The following is a 26,200-nucleotide window of genomic DNA, read 5'->3' on the forward strand; positions in this document are numbered from 1 at the left end:
TATTAGTAATACCAGATTTACCCAATCATATACATTTGTTTTACTACATAATAGGCTATACATTGAACTTAAGTCTAACTCAGCAATAGGGCGAACGTAATTGCAAACGGTATGCCGCGACCTATTTTCAAACTTTCATGGGCTTGACTCTGTTGACCTCACTGCAGAGGACCTCACTAAAGAGGACCTCAAAACAGCGAATGCGGTCATCGCATACTATTTGGTATCGATGCTTATAATTATGGGTTACTGCATTTGTATGGGAAAATATGAACAAATTTTTCGGATGGAATACTGCACGAACTTGGGAGTGCAGTATATCCATCTGACAAAACTCGTTCATATTTTCCCCTACATATGCAGTAACATTTTTATTATATGCTCATTTTCTTATTGTACCTAATGCTTAATTATATTAACAAACTACACTACAAGAAACAAGGTAACTGATTGTATGCTGTATTCCAAACTAAATACACAAGCGCAGATTCATCATTACACAACAACAACATTATTACTGCGCACATAACTCTGCCCAGATCAATTTGAACTTAGTCGTGCGCTAGACATTACGTTCGAAAGAAAATGGCGTGCCTAGTTAAAATTGAAATGTGGAATCATATTGTGAATGAATGCGCATTGCAACAACTTCTCCATTAGATCTGGAATGAATAGACTTTAATATTTTTGTCGATTCTACGAAATATTGTGATTATGGACTGGATTTATATGTGACTATTCCACATGAAATATATCGGATTGAAGAAGCGAGGGAGAAGCGTGTTGACATCTGCAAATATGTTTCTGTTTCTGCCATTGAATGCTTGAAATCATAATGTGGGAAAAATATGAAGTCTTTCAATTGCAATTATCACAAAGATGCTATGGAATTTAATGCTTATTTCATTTTGAGTGCAATAAGAAGGATGTAATTGCACTTATATTCGAAATTACAGTACAATTTCGAAATGTGTAATCAAGATTGAGAACCTTGGACATGGTTCATGTAGTTCGGATTTGCAGTACTAAGAAAGTACATTTTGAGGAAATTCAGGATGTAAAACTGTAAGTATAATTTTTTGCCATTCTTATTACCAGCTAAAGAAGACAGTTTATTCCTTGTCACTTGCATGCTATTTGTTAGGACCCTTTATGGCGTCTGCTGTATAGCTTGCCTAAATCCGAAACATTGTATCAAATACATTAATGCGGATTGTGCCAATGCAGTTGGTATGTGGCAGCCCACGGAACATCTACTTTACTTCATTCAGAAACACATTAAATCAACCAAAATGTAAAACGCCTACTACGCGAGTGTACATGATTTGTTTACGAATCAAAAGTGCTAGTGTCTGCGTCCATTGTTCGATTACAATTAAAAGTAGTTCCTTTTTGAGTGCAGTATGAAGTTGCGCGCGAGTTCAGTATCGTAAAATACTGAACGATTCTGACAATGCAAAGTTAACGGAGCACGAATGAGCATATAATAATGATATTAATAATTTAATAATATGTTATTGGCATGGTTACGGTATTTACTAAATTTAAATTTGTGTACGTCATGGCCATCTGCTGGTTTGAAATGATGTAGCAGGAGCAATGCTCAGAATGTTCAGCTGTTTCTAAATAATCACATTATTTCGAACAGTATCTCTAATATTTGAAACATAAGGTGGTTTGAGTTAGATATATCGAGGATATCTACGTTATTTTACTACATCTAATGAAATATTTCGCGAGTGACAATGCAATTTATACCACTTCACGAGTGAAATAGTTCCTTAAAACTACTAAAACAAGACATAGACTTTCATTTAATTATATATCTTCTACATCCAACACTATCAATTTTGCATTCATTTTCTTCTCGATTCTTTTCTAATGCGATAATGGTTACATTACCACATCAATAAAAAGAAGTTCCAAAATCTTTAAATAATTGTAGCAAAACGACTTTGTACATATAATTTTTACGTCTGTGTATTTTGTCAATTACAGACTAATTTCAGACTAAAAAACTACATGTTTTCCGATAACTCATTTCTTGCGCGGATTGATAATGTGGTACAATTTGAGCAAAATATGTTAATAATTGTAGGTTTACCTATATGTTTTGATTCTTGCTTGTGTTTGTTTATGCATTTAAATTTGGATTTTGTGGCCCTGGCAAGTTTACAGCCTTGTTTGTAACAGAAACTGCATCCAGCTTTTGCTTGTCACTTTCTTTAGACTCGTCTCTTCTTGGTTTCACTATTGTCTTCCAACATTATGATTGTGATGAGAGATAAAATAGCTACTTAAAAAATTGGGTAATATATATATATATATATATATATATATATATATATATATATATATATATATATATATATATATATATATATATATATATATATATATACACAGTCAAGAGTTTGTTTTCTCTAAAAACTTGCACCGTTTGTCATAGAGTTTAAAAGGCATTCGATAATTCGATAATGTATCCGTAACACTGAATATCGAACATAAAACTGTCAATGGAAGTTCAGTCACTTACAATTTGCACGATTCCTGTATATAATAGTTTTAAAAAGTTAATATGTCAAGTTCAGATTTTGGGTATATGGAGTATGTTTTAGGCATGTTTAGATTGTACGTACGTACAATTGAGTACGTATATTGATCTGATATACTAAAGGGTCTAACGTCTGAACATATTTCAAGATCTGTTCGTCATGATGGAAAGAAAGGAAGGGCGAGAGATTGTGCAGAATAGTAGGAAGAAAAAGAAAACAAATTGCCTAAATATAAAGGTTCAAGACTAAATATCATAAGGACAGATATATTTTCTAAACGGGATATGTAAGTAGTTCCAAACGTGATATCGCCACTGTGGCGATAAATGTGGTATCGATACTGTAGCGATATCAATTTTCTCGTACTGATAGGGTTCAGTATCTCATTATGAAACGTATAATACATTACTATTGTTCTCATGAATATAGATTCTGTCATTTGAAACCAGACAGAAAAGAAAAGACGGCCAATATTACTGTTCTATCTATCTACAAAGTGGCACTCAAGACACAAACCACGTATAGATGTTGATCTACCCAATTATTGTGTTTTATGACACTAGTAGAGGAATGGAAATCCCCAGATAGTTTCATATATCAGAATTCTAATTCATTTTCTGCGCATGATCGCTGATACGAAAATCACATCATGTCGGTCCTCATTTGTATTCTGGAAGTGCGAGGGCTGACATTGTCAGAAAATTATCCTATTTCACGAGAATCTCAACGGATCATCCCTACAAAATTCAATTTGGTGGACCGCGTAATAACTAAGTTTTGTTACGTCTACGCGCCAACTACGTGTCTCGCTAGCTAATGATAAGACGAAACATTTAGGCACATATCTTTGTATAAGATGAAAATGAAAATGACACAAACATCCCTGTGCTTTCTTGGAACTTAATGCAGTCTTACTTTTGGAATTCATAATTTTCAGAAGATAATAAAGTATATACTTTTACAGGAAGTAAGAAAGCCACAATAGATTTGACTTTTATTTGATGGGCGACATACGTCTAAATGTGAATGAAAAACTTGTACCGCGCTATCTGCAAAACCTCAAGAGTTCAGTTAACCAATGGGTACTTTTTATTTCTAGCAGTGTGAATGCAATTTGCAACAGAAAAACAGTTTCCTCTGCTTTTGAAAAGAACTTTTCTTTTTGTCAGTCGACCATTACTCTTATATATGTATTTAACTAACCATTGTTGTCCCTTTTCAACATTTATCGAAGACTTCTAACTGACTTGCTATCAGTTTTATTAAATGTTTTATCTATCTATCTCTCTCTCTCTCTCTCTCTCTCTCTCTCTCTCTCTCTCTCTCTCTCTCTCTCTCTCTCTCTCTCTCTCTCTCTCTCTCTCTCTCTATATATATATATATATATATATATATATAATGTCTAACTCATTTGTCTATATTTCTTTCACACACGCAAACACACATGTGCTGTGGGTTTTTGTTAGACCTGCTGGTTGTTTACTGAACACGTTTTTGAAAATCTATTTTTTTGTGAACTGAATGCAGCATTAGCAGTCATTCTCTGGAGTAACGCGTTTATTGATTCATATAAAAAGAACATCCTCATACCAAACACATGTACAAGCCACGCTTAGGTCTTCTAATCGCCTCATAGTGGAGGGTAACACGTGCATCTGTGCCCAAAGTGTTGCTGTTGAGCGATGCGGCAGTACAGTTGGTGCTTACAAGATTAGATCCCATCGACCTGGTTAGAAACACACTATTGACTTAATTATCGATTTGCTATTGACATTTATTTGGATTTCTATTCCAAGCATTACGCGATACATTACCCGATTTGCAATATTCATCAAATCATGTTTTTTTTTAATATAAAAATATTCTATCGAGGAAGTAAAGCAATATAATTATAATTAGTGATCTTTTAAAAACAAATCTAGTGAAAATATTACAATTTGTTTAAGAAATATACGTTTCCTAATACCAAAGTATCTGAGAGAATACAGATCTGGCTGATAAATGTTGTGCACCCAGTACCTTGTATGGTATTTGAATGAATGAAGATATAAAAAGGTTATTTAAACAAAACAAACCTAACCATATTAACATTAAGAGTTTATTCACGATAAATAAAAACTCGTATCATTGTTTTCCTACTTTTCCTCTTTTGACATGATCCTGTATTCCAACGACTGCACCCCATACGTTAAAGTAAAGATATATCATTTGTAATACGTCAGGAAAACAATCATGTCCCATGGTTTGGAGTGTCCTTTCCTTACAGGGTTTATGAGGCATACACATACTGGTTGATGTACAGGCGTCATGCTCTGATCATGATCTCTAGCTGTCAAAGTGCTGGCAGGTGCTTTTATTTCGTACCACTTCGCTTAAAAGGACTGGATATGACAACCCGTAGAATAATGCGTTTTACATTACTTGTACGAGTTTACTTGGCATTCCAAATCCATTAAGCTTACTGATAATTGAATTAAGATAATACATATACAAATTATTATTATTATTATTATTATTATTATTATTATTATTATCCATCTGATTAGAATTCGGGCCATTACTGCAATTTTCAATGTGATACACATTTTAATCTTGCTGGAATTGCTGGACTTTGTTATACAAAATATATTGTTAGCCAGGTTAGATAAATAACTGAGATAAATTATATTTAAAAATACATTTTAAATTATATGGCAATGACGTAATTTGCTACTTAGTCCATTAGGGCTATTGTTAAATATTTTTACACATATATAAACTTTTGACAGGAGACATATTTTATTACAAAAGTTTTATATGGCAACATGTATTTCAAACCAAGCTTTTCACATACTGAATATATGTTATAATAGTTTTCCTAGACAACTGTCTAAATTTCTTTTAGTCTTTTTCCCTCATTCATTTTCATTTAGCAAAAGCAACAAGATTTTACATGGCCAGTATTTTGTATGTATCTGAAAATGCTAATCAGGGTCTTTCTAGCATATTTGTCCTAATTATGTTGGTAATATTGTCAGCTGATGACATTTAGTTGAATCCTGGACCGATCTTCGCTAGTTGTGGTCTTAGTTGTCTTCCAGCAAGATAGATCTCGTGACTTTGGAAGTTGTTTATAAAAAGTTCATTTGAATATCAAATCAGTATGGAATAATCTATATTATATTGAAAAGCAATGAATTGACTTTGATGTTCTTTGTTTAAAGAAATACATATTGACATAGAGGTGTTTAGTGATGGCTTATGACGTTATGTGTGTCCGGCTATTTCACAATTATTAGATTTGACGGGGGGGGGGGGGGGCGAGAGTGTCAAGGTCTGCATCTCTGAAGTCATTCTCTAAAAAAATCGTTCTGATCTAGTCGTTAATAAATTCAAAGTATTCATGTATCACAATATCTGGAAATAACGTAAATTTTCTTCCCGTAAATATTTTCTGATCTTTAGATAATAGAAATGTATGTTATTGCACAAAGAACTCTTCAGTAGGTATGAAGATACCGTTCATTTAGGCAGTTAATATGAGGATATACCATCTTCTTGCTATAATAGCAATACGTTATATGGAAAACAGTATTAGTAAACCTACAGGTATTTTGTCCGATACAGCAATACTTCCGTGTCCTTCCACTGTCACGAATAAACTAAATGTGTTTCCGTCTGGAGTCATCCCTTTCGATTCAGGAACAAATGGTAATATGGCGACTTACTTTTTGCATGTGAGGGTAATGTGGATATAACATCACGCAGATTTTAACAACTTTTTCCGAACGAAATTACTGTGTCACTTTGGAATCGGCTTCTGAAGTATTGTCCCATCTTGCTATTGAAAAAGGAACATCTCTGGTTTGCAAGCAGATATGTCAGAATAAGGCCGAATGATAAACCAGAATATGATAGCCATATTCCATTGGAGAAAAAAATTATTTAAAATTCTTATAAGTCACGCCGACAATTTTGAAAGTAACTACTGCCCTGTGGACCCTGACGGGGATGGGGTGACAAGTCAACAAAGGGATTTAACACGCCAAGCATTTTTTTTTTAATTTATTGTTTTTTTTTTTTTGTTTGGGGGTATGATTTCTGAATGTTTGCAAGGGGATAGCATAATGGAAGTTGTGCCGCTGCTTATAAGGCATACAACAGAACACTATAGCCAGGTAGATTATTTCTCTAGAAATTTGGAAATTGATACGATGATAGTTAAAAATTATGCGAGAAAGACAAAATCGCATTAATTATCTAACCCTCATTTTAAAAAATTATAGATCGTAAATGCCCAGTTTATCTTCATAATTTAATAATTCCAGATAATTCGAACAAGTTATAATCTGAGAAATACATTTGATTTCGATATCCTATAATTTGGATTATTATTATTATTATTATTATCATTTTCATTTTTCTTCTTTTATTCTTCTTTGTATTTTTATTATTAGTTGTGGTAGTACTGGTATTAGTTGTAGTAGAAGCAGCAGTAGTAGTAATAGTAGTAGTAATAGTATAAATATTATTGTTATTATTAGTATATTATTATTGTCGTTGTCGTTTGTTACAGGTAACGAAGTTCTGGAGTCTAAGCGATTGGCTTTGTGATGCCTGGGTTGCGTTTGACGTGATGGCCTGCACTGCATCGATTCTTAATCTCACTGCTATCAGCGTAGATAGGTATGCCCGCATATCAATATTTTATTTCATATGTCCCTTTAGATGTCTGGCAACAGTGTTGCCTCTGGTATTTTGTCTTAGTCTAATGGACAGTTATGTTTTGTGCTTCTTGTTGCAATTCACTTATATTATCCAAGTTGTACATGTAGCAAAGGAAATACCGTCCAGCCAACCAGCCAACCAGCCATACATAAATATATACATACATGGATGTATATATGGATGCAGACATACATACATACATACATACATACATACATACATACATAATTGCATATATACATACGTACGTACGTACGTACTCACGCAGGTACGTAAGTATATGGAGGCAAATTTGTTACGATGTAATTGGAATGTATCGCCGTATGTTTGATGTTTTATCAGCAAACACTCTCATAAATGAACCTATTTGGTAAAGATTGTGTGATATTTTATCACAGATATAAGGATACCAATTTATTACTGTCCAGGAAATAAAAAGTAGACAATATAAACAAAGACAGTAGAGTCCTGCTTTTAACGATCGTACGTTTGTCTTTGGAATTTTTTAAAACTTTCATGGCTTTTTTAGCCACTATGTAACGACACCAATGCAAGTTAAATTCACTCACGCTAGAGCTAACAACATTTACGATTAGAATATTGGCGGTGGTGTGACAACTTCTTTCACTTGGTACAGGAAGACATTATATCAAGACAGAAAGATACACGAAACAAATTACACTCACATTTTAAGCTCTGCATATTTTGTCTTTGAAACATTAATATGTTGTTGCCTGTTCTGTTACTGAGTGATTAAGGTACCGTCCATGATGCCTAAGATTTCAAAAGGATGAAGTAATAGACAATCGTCGTAGAATGGTATTCATAAAAGTACTCCGAAAAATACATTTCATGATCGAAGCATCTGCAGCCTTAATGAGGTACATGTACCAATGCAAGTGAGATTCATCGATAATTTATTTCGCATAATACGGTTCCATTCCTTGCGTTCTTAATAAAACTGTTGACCTTAATGAAAAGATTTTCCCTTTGATTAATAGCGTACTAATGCTAAGCTCGTGTAATTCACGAAGTAATACCCTTGCTCATCCGTATGCACTCTTGCCTGAGAAAGCAGAAACTATCATGAACGAAATTGTTTTAAATGTTTTGTTACATCGTTCAGTCGGACTGGTCATTCCATCCACCACCCCTTTAAATAATTTACTCAAGATATGGAATGATAACATTATTTGTTTCACCTCGGGGAATAACATAATTGAACGTTAAGGCCTCCGTGGCATCAATGCTTATGTTACTTCCATGATATCAGTAACTCAAAGAGTAGATTCGTATTCCTTTATTTACTATTACACACAATTAAATCCATCCACCAGAAAAAAAAAATTAGCATGCATATATGTGCGTATATGTGCATATCCTGCTCAGAATTTGATACAATTATAGTTTTGTTTTTATTTTTATTATTTGTTTTTGTTAAACTTTTATGGATTTGGGACAAAGGTGGAGGCATACATGTTTGTCAACACAATTCTGATTTATATGATATGTATTTGGAATCATGGAGAGAGGAGGATTTATTTACCTGCCTCACTCTGTTTGAATAAACCTTGACATTCTCCTGTTTCCCATTTAACATGTCAAGACGATTCTATTTGGCTTCAGACTGATAAATCACGGACTGGTCCCGTTTTTATACCAGGGCACTATGAATCAAGTATTGTATGTAAATATTAGTTCTTTGCCTGATAAACTACAAGACATTCCCTTCGAATACAATAACAACAGGTTTAAACATGACACAATGTAAGATGCTTTGAAAGTCACCTGCATTTTGCTGCATTTCCCACGCATTTCCTGCAGAATAAACCCCCAATTTATCGATTTATATTGAATCCTAAAACTGAAAATAACGTCCGAAAATATTGTCTATTGTTACAATTAATTTTTTTCAAATCGTACTCCGTTTGGAAAGCATTCATATTGGCATGATAAATATGTTGTCGAACGACAGGGATAAGAAATGTTTCATTTTTTGGATCCAAAATAATATTTACCAATAATACAAGTTCATTTGTCACTGAAAATAATTACCAACATGTCTTTTCCATTGTCTTATTAACTAAATCATATGTTATAGTTTATATGCATTCTATTTCAGTATAATCTCTTTAGTTATAAAAAAAAACATAGCAGATTTGTAAAGAATTCCATTCGTTTTATTATTGTTACGAAAATTTATAAAATCAGAAGAACTGGACGATATGTTAAACACAATTAGGAGGCTATATTTGTGTGCAAGTGGCTGATATTATCCAGACTGCTTTAACTTGACCAAAGTTTCTTTTAGTCTCATGGGAACGAAACGTATTTCTCTAAGAACGTAAACGTTTAGGATCTGGCCCAGAAATAGATACAATATGCGTTAATGATTATCTATCTATCTATCTATCTATCAATCTATCTATCTATCTATATATATATATATATATATATATATATATATATATATATATATATATATATATATATATATATATATATATATATATATATATATATATATAACCAGATGACGAATAAACCATCGTCAAGAATGAGCTAGAGTAAAAATGTATCACTTAATAAAGCAATATAGATTTATGTAATTGCCTGCTACAGTTAAATAGTCAAGGATAGATAGCATGTATATAATGTCTAAATGTATCACTTAATAAAGCAATATAGATTTATGTAATTGCCTGCTACATTTAAATAGTCAAGGATAGATAGCATGTATATAATGTCTAAATGTATCAGATATCTTGGACGTTTGAGTACGGCCATCATATTGTAACATGCTCTAAATCAATATTTTATCATCTCATTTTGTAATTTTAACTACGTTGAAAATAATGACAAAATATTTTTTAGTTCAGACTGTGAAATTGTTGAACTTCTTTATCTGAATTACCTTAAAGATATTGAAGATGAGTGCTGCAAGGATATCGCATTTTCCATTGAAAAATGAATAATTGCTTATGATATTTATATCTGTTTCCGTTACTTAATTGTTTACACACCTGATATCTTAAGTGTAAATTCTTAATCTCTGCTAAACTATTAACATATGGCAGTTTTATTTCAGGTTTATTGCAGTAACACAGCCAATCAAGTATGCCAAACATAAAAACTCGAAGAGAGTGTACGCAATGCTTGTACTTACTTGGGTCGTATCTATCGCCATAGCTGCACCAATAGCACTTGGAGTGAATTATTCTCCACTGCGTTTGCCCGGAGATTGTTCATTTTTTAATTCAGATTTCCTTATTTATTCATCCATGGGATCGTTCTATATTCCTTCTCTTATGATGATATTTTTATATTGGAGAATATACAGAGTGTTGAGACAAAGAGCAAGGCAATTAGCGGTCAAGAAACGTGGAAGGACTGTTGACACACAGACTCTAACAAATGTTATCGAAAACACTGTCACAGTACAAACCATGGTAGTAGAAAAGGCTAATGTAAAGACCGGCCTAGCAACTATGGACAATGGCAAGGTGTCGACATACAATACAAATGAGACGACAGAGAGTCACGATCATGTAGACGAACACTCCACTTCCAATCCTCCAACTAACACGGACTCGCAGGAAAAGGAAGAAGAAAGTGATTCAAAAACTCCGGTTAAGATCGAGCATGGAGATCATTCAAAGGCGGAGCTGATAATTAACCCAGTTGCGCATGACATGGAGGCGCGCAAGATTCAAACAGTTGAAGGAGTGGTTACTGAGATTGGAGAAATGGAAACTAATTTCTCTGGAGTTTCGAAAAGTAATCAATGTAAAAATAACAAAGCTGCAAATAACGATAAAAAGACAAGAAAGAAAGAAAAAAAAGGTGTAACAAAATTCAATTTTCATTTGAGGACAAGCCGAAAGAGGAAAGAACGTTCTTCGTCTCGAAGAGAAAAGAAAGCTACGAAAACATTAGCCATTGTTTTAGGTAAACATGTAACATAACCTTGTTGTCGTAATGTAAATCTTAGTGCTTCTGTCTTCGTTACACTTTGATGTTTCAGCTTTTCTTTTCTGCACACATATCAAGACCAAATTATATATATATATATATATATATATATATATATATATATATATATATATATATATATATATATTGTTCACTCACTTGAATACTGGAGTATATATCACATGCACTCACATATCTAGAATAAATAACCAATCTGGGAACCCATGACGCAACAAAATGTCCCTATCGGGCTATGAAACTTCATCGGAAAAAGTGTTGACTTAAACAAACTTCGAAAAATATCGTGTTTCACATGAAGCCAGCTGCAGCAGTGTATTTTTTGTGCTCTTCTAACTTTTTATACCTGATATATGTGTAACTACATGCAGCGAAGATATTAATGTAGATAAATTTTCTCTCCGATAAGTATTGTTACGACTATATGGTCGTAAACTAACAACAAGAAGCAAATCTATCAAATTTGACAAAACAATTTTTTTATATATATGAAAGTTAAAAATGAAAATGTGAAAGAACCTTGCAGTATTATGAAGTGAATCCCAAATGATCATAAGAAAGTTATATTAACCTCTAAAGTAATGAAAATATTTCCGTTTAAATTTAAGTTCAACGAATATACTGGCCCACCAGCAGTCCTGACGTGTCAAAATGGCGTCGTCGAGAACTTCCTTGTATAGTTCATTGTAGTTCCAAAATAATATTATAGTTTAATAAGCACTTCCTATTTCCACTGAACAATCCAAATAAATGTTGTTTTCTTCTTCTCCCAAACATTATTTAAATGCAAATTAAAATACGTATGCAGTCTAGATGTTACAAGAAGACATAAGGAAAAGAAAGCTGCTCAATCCGAGTTACTTATATACACGCGGAAAAGCTAAAACACTCGTAATATCACTACTTCAATGTGACAAATAGCAAATTTCCAACATCGTAAAATAACTCACGTGATTTATCACATCGAACGGGAATTAGCGTAATTCTTCTAAGATATCACATGACCGACCTGTCCAATGGGAAAAAGCACGACGCATGTAACCATATTTACATTAATTATAGTATTAGTATCTATAAGAATGTACTCAAGCATCTATTTATAGATCCTGTACAATTATAAGTTCTTTACTATCTTAAAATAGACCCTATGCATGTACACCTAATCTAACTATTGATAATCACTACAAGTTACATTAATAAACAAAACTTACATCAATTAGACAAAATCATATACCAGGAGTTACAAATATATATATATATATATATATATATATATATATAACAACATATTAAAACACGCTACTGCTTACCGAAAACAACCTTTCTCCATCATTCGTAGACCCACATCTTGTCCTTCTTGTTTGTGTATTACTTGTCCTATAGGCTAAATGCTTTGCTGCGACGTAGTTAAATATCTACACCGATCGTGTGGCCTTATGGTTAGCAGTCTTTGTAGCTGTCGTGTCAGTGGCCTTTGTTTAATTCGGCGAGAAAATTGATGAAATGGTGACACTTTTTTGTGCTGAAGTTGCTGATTCAAGGTTTACAATTGGAATATTTTCTGTTATATTTTTCAAATTCTGCTAGAAATGAAGTAAAACGAGACCAGAGTTCCTGCCAAAGGGTGGATATGGAAATGGGAGTGAGAGACAATAAAGTGCGCCACCTGGAGACCAGTTTTGTTTCAGATTCGATGTATTGTCTTTTGTTTTATGTTTTTGGTTTTAACACCACTTTTAACACATTCTTGGCTTTATCACGCGGAGCAAACGAGAGCTAAGAGCCTTTCCTGAGGACATACCGAGATTCCAATGCCTTCTAACCTTGACAGGTTTTGAACCCTCGAACCTTGTATTACAATGAGAACGCTAGTTTGCGGAGCAGCCGCTATCTGATGCACTGTTCCCTGACTAATGTCTAAACTTAAGGGCGCTAAGCCAAGGGGAGTAAACTATATTAGCTTTGCCTTGTATGCCTTGCTTAATTTGAGATGGAAATAGACTATTATTTCATTGCTATTCCAATTAATTTTAAACTTGCAAGTGTCAAGAGCATTTTTTTAGGGTCGTGGGTTTGTAATTGATGTTTAGGTCCGGATAATCAAATTGTTTTAAAATGAACAATATGGTGGGACAGCTAAGCTAACTTTACATTGTTATTGCATTAAGTTAATGAATACTATCAGTTCACTTATCACTATCAATCATACTTTCTTTTGTGCGTGTAATAGCGTATATATATGCTTAAGGATATGTGATCTGTGTTGTGATGTGATTTGGATTTTTAATGTAACTTTATATATATATATATATATATATATATATATATATATATATATATATATATATATATATATATATATATATACATACAGATGTCACAAGCATTCATAACAGTTTCAACTACTACCTTTTAGCACTTGAAAATCACATCATATGTTTAAAGAAAAACACGTTAAGGTATATCATGAAATGAACATATTTATTAAAATTACTTTCATGCCCATACGTTCATCAGAAACAACTAAAGTCATCTTTCTGGGCCAAAGGTTCACTTGCCTAGAAAAAAGAGACGTATAATTAAGAAACTAGAATTGCCTTTATGAACATGTTGGGAAACAGTAAGAAGTTAACGCAATATAATACTTCAGTCCAAATACAATTTTGATTCATTTTGAATAAAGTCATATTTTATTCCTCTTCTTGAAAATGGTCAAGCGCTCATGCTGTGAATATCTGTTAGTTTGAACCTCACTGGAGGTATAATTGTACGGCAGAAGACAGATACCATCCGCTCTGAAATATTGCATATCTTTGACATCAGAACGATACTCAAAACGTAAGACATGTTGCAGGTATTTATTAAGTAATAGATCAAATAAAACAATAAAACATGCAACTCAGAGCCATACAAAAATGACCGTGGTCCGTCCTGTAGGACAGGTTTGCAATAGTAAATACTGTGATTTGTAAAATGCTTTGATTTCAGATACATGTATTTCCGCCTTGAAGACATACGCTTGTTTGAATAAAATCGTCTATAATTTAAAATTTGTCCTTATCTTATTTTGAGATCTTTGATAATAAAATGAACTTGTTTAGACACTCTTAATGTTTTAATTACATCGACGCAGATAAAATGCATCGGCGTTTCTTAATATTGGCATTCCGATATCCGATTGATGGTTACATATTAAACTGCTTATTCAAGTATAAATTTTTGAAAGACTTTGATGCAACCAGAATATTGTAAAATATTGCTTTATTTAGCTCAATGACAAATTGTTTATTGCTTGGAGGCATAAAAGACAGAGAGATTGAACGGAGTAAAATTATCGTATTGATTTTGCAAAACAGTAAATTGAAGACGTGGGTTAAAAAGACAAACTTGACATTCTATAGAAAACAACTTTATGAGTCAATTATTGAGATCCTTATTGAATCGTAGTAAGATGTTCAAGCAAATAGATTTTAAATCAAAAGTATAAATAGACCTTGACTACATCAAGAAAAATTACAACGTTGCAACACGTATTGACCGAAAATCATAAACAATAGAAGTAACATGTTACATTTAACGGTCAATAACAATAGACAAATGTTTTATTGATTATTATTAATGTATAGTATTACATAGTTCATACAGTCTTTTTTTTTCCTTCTAAACTTTGAATTATGTCTGATAGAATTACGGTTTTTGCTATGTGTTGCGGGGGGGGGGGCGCGAGGTTTGTTCTTTCTTTCGTTTTATGTAATTGTTTGTTTGTCATATCGTTTAATTGTTCGTTTTTCGTTTTTTTGTTACTTAATAATGTTTAATAGAAGCTAAAAATTGAACATCGCACAGACCCTAAAAAACTGATTCCGACGATTCATACAACAACATACTTTGTAAAAAAATATTTTAAAAAAATGTATTTCAAATTAATTACTGTGTTCCTATCAATCAGATGCATAATATTAATTTAATCTGTCAAAAAGATAAATTGTATACGTGTAGTATCCATTTAATAAAACCATATTTGCAGTCCTTTTACGTAGTTAGAATAGTTTAACGACAGTGCATAACGAAATGATGTCACTAAGAGTTAAGCAAGAGTAAAATACCGCCAACCCTTCTGAAAAATATATGTGCACAAAAGGGACTAAATCATCATTTGACTCCCAATATTGCTTCTTTTTATCAGCGTAATGAAAGGTTAGTTCTATGCATTTTATATTATTTCCTCCCACAACCAAAAAACAAAAAGCTACTGTAAAAGAAATGTACATGACACCGGCAATAAATAGTTCACTCGTGCTCAAACGGTGTTAAAGGAGCTAATAATTGCCGATATAATGATTGGACTGTGCATCTATACATTAGTATTGGGTCCATATCGTAAAGCTAAACCTCGTGATAATAAGTACCTGTATGTACATGCCGGTAGAATCAGCTATTTGTATGTATATTGGGAACTCTTTATCAAGAAGGTTTATTCTCTCCACCAGAACCACGTGTCAGATCAATGTTTGAGACTTATCTAGCAAGGCTAAGCATAAACTAGATACCAGACGTACATGGTGATATCTTTTAAGAAATCAACATGTTCTTGACGGTGTTCAGAAGCCGCTTTTCTCTAGCGAAGCATCATATTTAGATCGATATAAAAAAAACAACAACATATTTTGATTTTGTTTTGCGAATCATGACCAGAAAGAGAGTTGTGCGCTTTTTTAATGAGTAAATATTACATGGAAAACGGAAGTCACATTATTTCTTTTACAGTATATTAAACTTATATTTTATTTCTTTTCAGGTGTATTCCTGCTGTGTTGGTGGCCTTTCTTCACCGTCAACATTATGCGTGCCATTTGTATTCGTTATCAAGTCCTCAATTATCCAACGTGTAACATAGATGACAAACTAATGGCATTCTTTGTGTGGCTGGGCTATATTAATAGCTTTCTGAACCCATTAATTTACACTATATTCAATCCTGAATTTAGAAAAGCATTCAAAAAGATTTTGATGGAGCGATGCAGATGTTGATCTTAAAACAATTCTTTGCCTGTATGCGACGCTAGTACCCGAGATAAATTTGTATTATGCTATCATCATTTTACGGCCTGCAAATCAATGCTGTAAACGCATAAAGTTTAAGAATAATTTTAAAGATAAAGCCTCGTCCCCTAATGACAGCTTTCGGCTGACAGAAACATCGTATACAATCACTGTTACAAGGAATCTTCTGGTTGCATTTGCAGTACATGAAATATACCCACATGCACAATAGACATCCAATGAACTACTTTCAACTTAAAGAGGCATCAATATTTTATTCAAAATGTCCACACACACACACATACACACACACACACACACACACAAACATATATATAATCCTTTTGAATAAAATATTAACTATGGACGATGAATATTCGTTGGATTGCAATCGTTAGAAGCAATATATTCTTAACAGTGGCGTAGCAACCGCCAAAGTACCACACAATTGCGATGATGAGGTACGTGGAGTGGTGGAGTACAGCAGGGCCAACAATTTTCCATCAAGCAACTTTGTTTTACTGGGAGGTAGCCCAGACTTATGTTTCCTTTCCGTCCCCAAACGGGGTGAGGAGAGCGAAATATATTGTTACGCTACTGACTGTTCACATATAACAGTTAAATCAGTTTGGCATCGAGGTTACACAAACTGTTTAATCAGTTTGGCATCGAGGTTACACAAACTGTTTAATCCGTCAATAAAAAAGTATCATGTAAAATTTATTTTGAAAATGAGAAAATATAATGCATTGCGAGTATTTGGCAACGAGCTTGAAGATTAAAGGTGGTAATGGAAATTTATCATATCTTGATTATGTGTGTATGAACAGTACAGTACGAAATATAGACAGAATTTAGTTCGCATTACTTTCGACATTAAAATCTACCGACACTCTAACAATAACCCTAAAAGTTTCAATGTGACTTTTAACATCCAAAACCTTTTCTGTAGAAATTACACAAAATATATATTTTTAAAGAAAATGTGCATCAAACAGAAAGTCAGCAGGTAATTGATTACAGAATGTATTATAGATGAAACTAGTTAACATGTCTGCAATAATTGTTAGAAACTAATAAAGTATCAGCTAATAATGTTTTACAGTGGGGTATTACATATGTAATTTATAATTCATTTATTTGCGTATCATTTGTTACATCTAAGATCAATGTCAATCTCATTTAATCTCCAAATTTTAGAGTACACATGCATATGTTTAACAACCCAAACATTGTACCCGTAACGCATTTTATTAATCCTATTTTGATGTTACCTAAGGTGTAAATCAATAATGAAATAATAAAACTGGTAATATGACAGTATGTATGTCTGGCTTCCGTGCTTATTTGCGTTATATGATCACCATTCCGTACATAATATTATTGGCATTGTGTTTAGCATTTAAAAAAAATCAATCATTGTCAGAGGTTACTTTGATGCATAAAGATTTAGTATGGTACGTAATCACTATTATATATATATATATATATATATATATATATATATATATATATATATATATATATATATATATATATATACAATAAACTGACAACGAACAGTGCGAAACTAGTATCTAGCTAGCCTGAGCGCTTTCGACTCTTTAATGAGTCTTTCTCAACGGCAAATACAAATAAAACAAAGCCCCCCAAAAAACAAAAACAAAAAAAAAACAGAAAAACGATCATGTTTACGAAACTTTACATGGCTGTTTCTACAAGAATTCAGCCTTTTAACTCTATTATGTGTCAACTAGGTTGAATGCAAATATTTTACAGTTTCAGCAACAAGCTGAAATGAACTAGTTGACACATAGGAGAGGCAGGGGAGGAAAGGTACCCGGCAGCAGCCTCAAACGCACAGAACCACGAAACGCCAGCCCGTACCTAACTAAATTTAGTACAGTTATTTTAATGGACGATAAAAATACCAATAATGTGTAAGCCACCTGTGCAATTTGTTCAAATCAAACGAGTCTTAAAATTTTCCTACGTCCTAACTAATCTAATAATTCTAGTACATAGTGTACATTTTAAGTACACTACAAATTTCTAATTAATAATATGTAAAAGCGACATAAAAAAGTTTCTTCACTATTAGGTTAGAAAGGTTTTAATTTTGAAGCGGTGGATAAAAATATCAAAATATTGTAGTGGTTGTATCGAAATAGGATTCCAAGCCAAAATGGAATCCCTAGCTAAGAGGAAATTTGTTTCGTAGGCCTTACAATAGCTGTTTTGGGAGCCGGTTAGAATCTATTCCGTCTGGTTTACTCATCAAATATGTCTTCAGCTGTCCAAGTCTCTCTAACGCCGAGTCGGGAATGCCTCAAACCCATAAAGTTCTGTTAAACACTCATCGGTATCAATAAGGCTCGACATTGGGTGTTTTTGGTAGGCTTCTCTATAAAAGATGGAGAGGATGCGCTTGCCGAAATTCCATTGTTGAGGCCATGGTTTCTTTGTTTTTAGAGACATGCTAAATATGACATTGCGTATATATAGCTTCATGCTTTTTGGTGTTGTCTATAGTTTCCTGCAGTCGAAGGGTAAGAGGTTTCTTAATGCCTGGTTCGCTCTCCTCCCCTCCCTCTGCTTGACTCTGCTCACCTTCTATAGATTCTTCATGTATGTAATCAAGCCTGAGACCGATCATACATATCTTGCAAAATGAGTTTAGACGCATGTTAGACACATATAACGTTCCATCATCATAGGCGTCAGCCACACAGGATGTGTACTGTGTGTCTGATTCCATTGTTTGTGTGATTTTCTCAACATCTTTATGACCTAATAACCAGCCATTTCCTATTGAAGTTATTTACTTACATAATGAGCGGAAGAGTTAAGAAATTATGACATCGAAAAAAGATTTATATGAATGATTGTACCACCATTCGCGTTAACCATTCGCCAGAAACTATAAGTTTCAGCTAGAAGAACAAACTCTCGTTTAAAATCGTGTAGTAGCTATATGATGGATGCTTTTCTGGTACTTAATTGTTTAAATAATATCCTTATTTCCTAAGTATTAAATATGTCGTCTTTCATGCAGGTAATCAGCCATAATCTTCATATTCAAAGAGGATAAGCATGTGATAATTTGTACGATCCAAAGATGCACACACTTTTGTACGAAGTTAAATATATTTTGTTTAACGCGTTCAAGTTTGATTAATCATTATACAAGTATATCCAATATAACCGTGTTTTTTTATTACTGGAAATTCTTTGAGGTAAGATCGAGTGTTTCTTCTAGTTTTTACGATCGAGCATTTAACGATTGAAAGAATGATAAATGTAGGAATATGCCACATTCAAAAATCATTATTATTATATGCTCACTTTTTTCACCGTTAACTTTACATTGTCAGAATCGTTCAGTATTTTACAATATTGCACACCTTCATATTGTAGTCACGTGCAGGACACGTGTGCCCAATAGTGTATTAGGAACTACTTTGTAAACAAATCATGTACACTCGTGTAGCAGACGCTTTACATTTTGGTTGATTAAATTTGTTTCTGAATGAACTAAAGCAGCTGTTTCGTGGACTGCCACATACCAGCTGCTTTGCTACATGCCGCGTTAACCTTTTTGATACAGTGTTTTGGATTATGGTGATAGACGTCAGATTTAATCAAATTGCTGGATACCTAAAAATAACATGCAAGTTCCCAAGGCATAAACTGTCTCCTTTAGCTCATAATAAGAATGACAAAAATATACTTACAGTTTTACATCCTGAATTTCCTCAAAATGTACTTTCATAGTACTGCAAATCCGAATTACATGAGCCAGGTCATGAGTTCTCAAGCTTGATTACATATTTCGAAATTGTACTGTAATGTCGACTATATTCCAAGTGCAATTACATCCTCTTACTGCCCTCAAAATGAAATAAATACTAAATTCTATTGTGTCTTTTTGATAATTGCAATTGACAGACTTCATATTTTCCCCACATTATGATTTCAAATAGTCAATAACTGAACAGAAACACACTTGCAGATGTCAACACGCTTCTCTCTCGCTGCTTCAGTCCGATATATTTGATGTACAATTTGCACAGATGAATCCAGTCCATAATCACGAAATTTCTTAGCATCGACAAGAATACCAAAATCTATTCATTCCAGATCAAAGGGAAAGGTTGTTACAATGTGCATTCATGCACAATATGACTCCACATTTCAATTGTAAGTAGACAAAAACGCCATTTCTTTTCGAAATTTATGTCTAGCGAACGACTAAGTTCAAATTTATCTGGGCGGAGTTATGTGCCCATTAATAATGTTGTTGTGTAATGATGAATCCCTGCTTGTGTATTTAGTTTGGAATACGGCATACATTCAGTTACTTTGTTTCTTGTAGTGTATTTTGTTTAAATAATTAAGCCTTAAGTAGAATAAGAAAACGAGCATATAATTAAAAGGTTACTGTATTTGTATGGGGAAATATGAACTTGTTTTGTCGGATGGATATACTGCACTCCCAAGGTCGTGCAGTATTCCTTCCGAAAAACTCGTTCATATTTTCCCATAATGCAGTAACCTTTTTTATATGCTCAGATATATGTTAAGTTGTCGATTTATCAAAAGGTAAACACAAAATGCATAATTTCTCCCTGTAAGAAACATTCAGTCTGCAAGAGAATTTTTTGTCAGATACCATCCTTTCTTCTTATTAATTATTATTTATAAAAATGTGTTGCAGAACATGTACTTTTCGAACATTCGTGTTAGTTTTATGAAGACGATGACGTAAACGACATAAGATTCATTCTCACGCTGCCAATGCGCTGTTGAAGACATATTTGTTCTCTTGCTGACCTCCTCACATGTGTCATACACCATCAAATTCTTTTGGGGAAAAGAAATACAATTTAATTTTATCACTTGGTAGTAGAGGTCAGAATTGGTCCATATGTTGGAAGGGACTGCTTGCATTCGCTATCACGTACACATCTGGCCCTTGCCTCTTCCTTAATGACTTACTTAACTGAAAGTCAAAGATTTCCTAGGCGGAACTCATACGCCTAGCAGAGTGAATAATTATCTTTAAGGAATTATGTCTGACCTAATTTTTCCAATCAGCAGTGGAAATTAGATTTTGTAGACCGAGTTTGGTCTTTTCTTTGGTATAAGTTGAATATCATTGGAAAAAATCGAAGAATGGTTTTGTTGACAAGTATATATTTTAATCACGGAAACAACCCAGAAAATGATATAACAAAATTGGATTTTATAAATAATTTGAAAGTTTACCAGATACACCTATCTATCTACCTACTTACCTACCTACCTGCCTACCTACCCACCTGCCCTACTTACCTACCTACCAACCTACCTACCTACCTACCTACTTACATACATACATACATACCTGCATCCATGCACGCACGCAGGCACGCACACACACACGTACATACATATATATACACACACACATACATACATACATTCATACATACATACATACATACATACATACATACCGCATGCATGCACGCACGCAGGCACGCACACACACACGTACATACATACATACACATGCATACATACATACATACATACATACATACATACATACACACATACATACATACGTACACGCACACACACACACATACATGCATACATACATACATACATACATACATACATACATACATGCATGCATATATTGCTTGTAAATTTTGATGATATTTTCAAGACATTGTTCGTTATATCATGCGGTGGAAATCGGAGACTAAGTCTGCTGACAGGGGCTGACCTGGGCGGTTATCAAACACCCTACCTTTGTACGGTGCAGGCGGTCTGCCAATTGAGCAAACTCAATTAATCAGAAAGAAGAGATGTTTAGATACATACAATTTATCTTCGAAACATTGAGTCTAATCTTAACCAAACGATTTATTTTGGTCCATTTCTTTCTTTGCTTATCTCTTCCAGACAACTCACGCTTTTATTCCTTTAACTCGTGTCACCATTAGGCTATGAAAATGAGCATAATATACCTTTATGTTTGAGTTATCTGGTGGGACCAATTGTGGAATTTTGTGGTGTTTTTTTTTCTTTCATTTCAGTTAAAGATAGTACAAATCATTATTTCCTTTAATGCTTTTGACATGAATATATGTACTGCAAAAAGCTCTAATTGCGAACAATGTTAACAATAAGTCTACAAACGCCATTGCTATACTTTGCTTTTTGTTGTTAGGAAACTTCACAGTGGTTCCGTTGCAGCTTGAAAATGCGTGCAATGTCCAGTATATCATTCTTTGATTGGTAGCTTTCAATTCCACATGTTCAATCATAAATGAATTGAGTAAAAAGTTTTGGGGCCCATTTCTCCCGAAATCAAAATAGGTAGAATTTAGCTTTTGTATTGCAAGCACCCAAAAACTTTGACAGCTGTTGTCCGCAAACATTTATGCCTTGGTGATTTCATAAGCCTCAAGACAGTCAGGAACGTCATTTGAGGTACAGAATGTGCACTGTTTGAATGCTATATTATGTTCACGGTGTGATGTGACACAACATGGAATAACCATATCAATTTAAGCGGGTGTCCTAAGTTTGATTAATATATTTTTAAGCTACCGAATGATAATTGTACAAGAGTGCGAATATTAAATGCATATATTTGCCACGATAAGAATATTCTGTTTCTGCTAAAATGAGCACATCCATTTCTACCAGACTATTTGTGGGGTGTAGATGCTGCGCAATCATCTTGTTCGTGCACCGTGTACAACCATAATGTGTTGTCCACTGTCTCTTCTTTCTTATCAAACATAAATCAAGCACCATAGCTCTACAAAGGTCATTAGCTCTCTTTTGTTTTCCTCTTTTTGAATTATTAATTATTCTTCATGACAGATGATGATAACAAAACGAGATCTTGTTCAATAGACTCTGAAGGCATAATGAAGAGAATCTTTAATAATTTCTGCATGTTTCATGATCTATTCGTTTTTTCAGATGACTATTGAAAATATCAGAGTTTTTAAATAAAGTATTTGCACGCAAAGTTGACAGTTATCTTGTTCTTGTATTGTCTGATGCTCCTAATATTCTTGCTAGGAAATGTTAATAGATCAAAGAGTACAACTAACAAGATGAATATAGATTGATAAATAGAATTGTATAATCATTGTATTACGCCATAGGCCCTAGTACAAAATTATAAAACGTAGAAATATATATGGGTGGACAAACATGGGTATTTTCTACGTCTACAGTATCGTCGTATTAGACATAATCACCGACATATGATGGAATCCACATAATTAAACTACTTTTTTTTAATTTCCCTTAGCCTGAATGCAAATTATATGAACTGCGTTGGGTGTACGTATGAGTAATATGGATAAATATTGATTATTAATATAAGTTGCACAAAGCTATTAGCAACATAATCCTTTGCTGCTGAATTATACGTACACATCAGAAAAGAAGAGCAGGGAACATACACGGCGTTTGTATTAGTAGCGTTTAGAAAATTAATCCTGACTGGCTAGGCTTACTTGGATGGGGGGCTGGGGATCCCAAACGAAATTCAAGGTTTTAAGCAATTTATCTCGCGACAGTTGTCAGACTAAGTTTCTGAGCAAAATGAATTCGATCGTTCACTCGATTCTATGATGTAGTTTGTTTTATCAGTATAGCAGAATGGCTAATGGCATTTCTTATAAAAAAATAATTGTGTAACTTTATTTCTATTAGAAAGTTTATCATTTAAATGTCATATTCAATTTCATTTTGTATATGTAATTGATTAATTGTTTTATGTTCTACATACGGGGGCTCGTGTTGTTCTATTCTCAGTCTCTGCTCAGATATTTTGTTCCATCCATTAATTTCATATTTTATATTATTATTTACTCGATCAGGGCAATAACACCGTGGTCGATCATCTCCAAGATAATGATAACCAAAATAAAGACCACATAACAAGTGGACGACCTTGACATAGACCTTCAGGAATTCGTTCTAGGAAAATGTGTACATGTGGAAATATTAATTTATGTCATTGCTATTCTGACAGCCGCTATCAGAAATCAGAATCTGTACAACTCAAAGTCACGTACGTTGATGTAAAGATGGTAGCAGAACATATCTGCATAAACGTTTACACGCGTACATATATGCGGACAGACATAAAGACATATGCACAGATGATAATTTCTTTCTGTGCGCAATCATCATTGCAGACAACCTTTCTTTTTGATAGGAATGATGTTGAATATGTTGATTTTTTTTCTCGGTTGCATTTCAATTTGTTTATGTCTTACACTTCAACATTTATAATGTCTGCGTATGTTCTGTTATAACCAGTTTGTGACCATTAATAAAGTTGTCTGTTCTAGAAATCCCATGCACATTTCTTGTTAGTAACTCTATCACCTGCCGACGCATATGGACCATCTACCATTCATAACGCTAACCAAGGGGATATTAATGAAAGTACTGGGACCATTAGGCCTATCTGCCAAATAACCGACTTCCTCCATATATCACATACAAATTAAATTTTTCATAATTTCAATAGCTTTTCTTAACTAATTTGTATTACGTTTACAGCACAGAGAGAGAGAGACCGACCGACCGACAGACAGACAGACATGCAGACAAACAGACAGACAGACAGAGAGACAGACAGACATACAGACAAACAGACAGAGACAGAAAGACAGAGAGAAAACATCACATGGAGTGTTAACGTAAAATGCCCTGATTATATTTATTGTAATACCTTCAGAAGTAGTCGTGATTAACTGGCCTCCGTCTATAGATAATTTACCTCTTTGTGTCGAGAGCTTAAAAAAAATGATAAGGCTTTATCTGATAATTTAAATACCCCCTGTTTTAACACGATTATCCGTCAGTAAATACCAAAAACAAATTAAAAGTGGGATAATATCACCCAATTTGGACATAGCGAGGGAAGAAAACAGGGTTGTACCTTCCCTTTGACTACAATCCAATAAAAGACATCAAAGCTACATACAGACTCAAACCCACGCATAGAACACAAACGTGTCAAACAAGCAAAGAATGATGTGATGCCACAGAAAAACAAACCTATGCAAAGGTATATAAAATGTCATAATAAGAGCCAAATTCCCAGACACAAGCAACTATATGTCTAAATTGTACGAAATGTTTTTGAAAGAAAGAGATGAAATTCAACCAAATAACGCGTTTCATGAGGAGAACGAATCTCCTTAACATTACAACATATAGTATTGTTCCGTGGTTATTTTATGAACACAGTGAATGGTTATTAAAGCATTAAAATTCTTTAATGTGACTTTTCTGATTCTTCAACCCACAATGCATGATGGAGTACAAGGCACTCGTTGTTTACCAGGGTATCAAATTAACCAGATATGAATCACAAAACAAGACACGCTTGTACAGTACTCCAGGGTTTGCTTGGTGTTAATGAGAAGTTTAACATTAAAACAAACGCTCATACATACTAGACAGATCAGTTAGTTTTAAGCATAATTTGCCCAGTGTTACGTTGTTTTCAAGTCACACACACACACACACACATAGTTTGCGTGGACACCTGAGGGACCATGCAGTGGATATAGGCATTGGTGCGTAGCAGACATACTGGCTTGCCGAACCAGTAATCATCTCCCATCTACAATACACGTTTATTCCGGATTTCTCTTACATAAACCAAAGAATATAGAACGTAATATAGAAAGTTACAAAGATACACCGGGCAAATTGTTAAGTGCAGTCTCTGGATTCAGCAGCCGGATGTGTGAAGTTATACGCAGAAAAAATCGTATTATAGAGGATATATATTTTATTTGTTTTAGTTCGACCCTACTTAGATTCGAGCCGGTTTCCGCCGGCTAAGGCACCCGATGCCTTCCTTG

General features: G+C 33.7%; 1 protein-coding gene across 1 annotated transcript; it reads left to right on the forward strand.

Moving 5' to 3' along the window:
* Positions 1–7,110: 7,110 nt before the first annotated feature.
* Positions 7,111–17,622, forward strand: LOC149771154 (dopamine receptor D2.S-like; the record flags this gene model as incomplete). Its single annotated transcript, XM_089948800.1, has 3 exons — positions 7,111–7,220; positions 10,351–11,210; positions 16,051–17,622. Coding segments are annotated over 3 exons (1,203 nt in total), but the record flags the coding sequence as incomplete, so codon positions are not given.
* Between the last annotated feature and the right edge of the window lie 8,578 nt (positions 17,623–26,200).

This window comes from Sinohyriopsis cumingii, unplaced genomic scaffold (assembly GCF_028554795.1).
Source record: "Sinohyriopsis cumingii isolate HCF-2022 unplaced genomic scaffold, ASM2855479v2 utg002097l, whole genome shotgun sequence".
Classification (NCBI taxonomy): Eukaryota; Metazoa; Mollusca; class Bivalvia; order Unionida; family Unionidae; genus Sinohyriopsis; species Sinohyriopsis cumingii.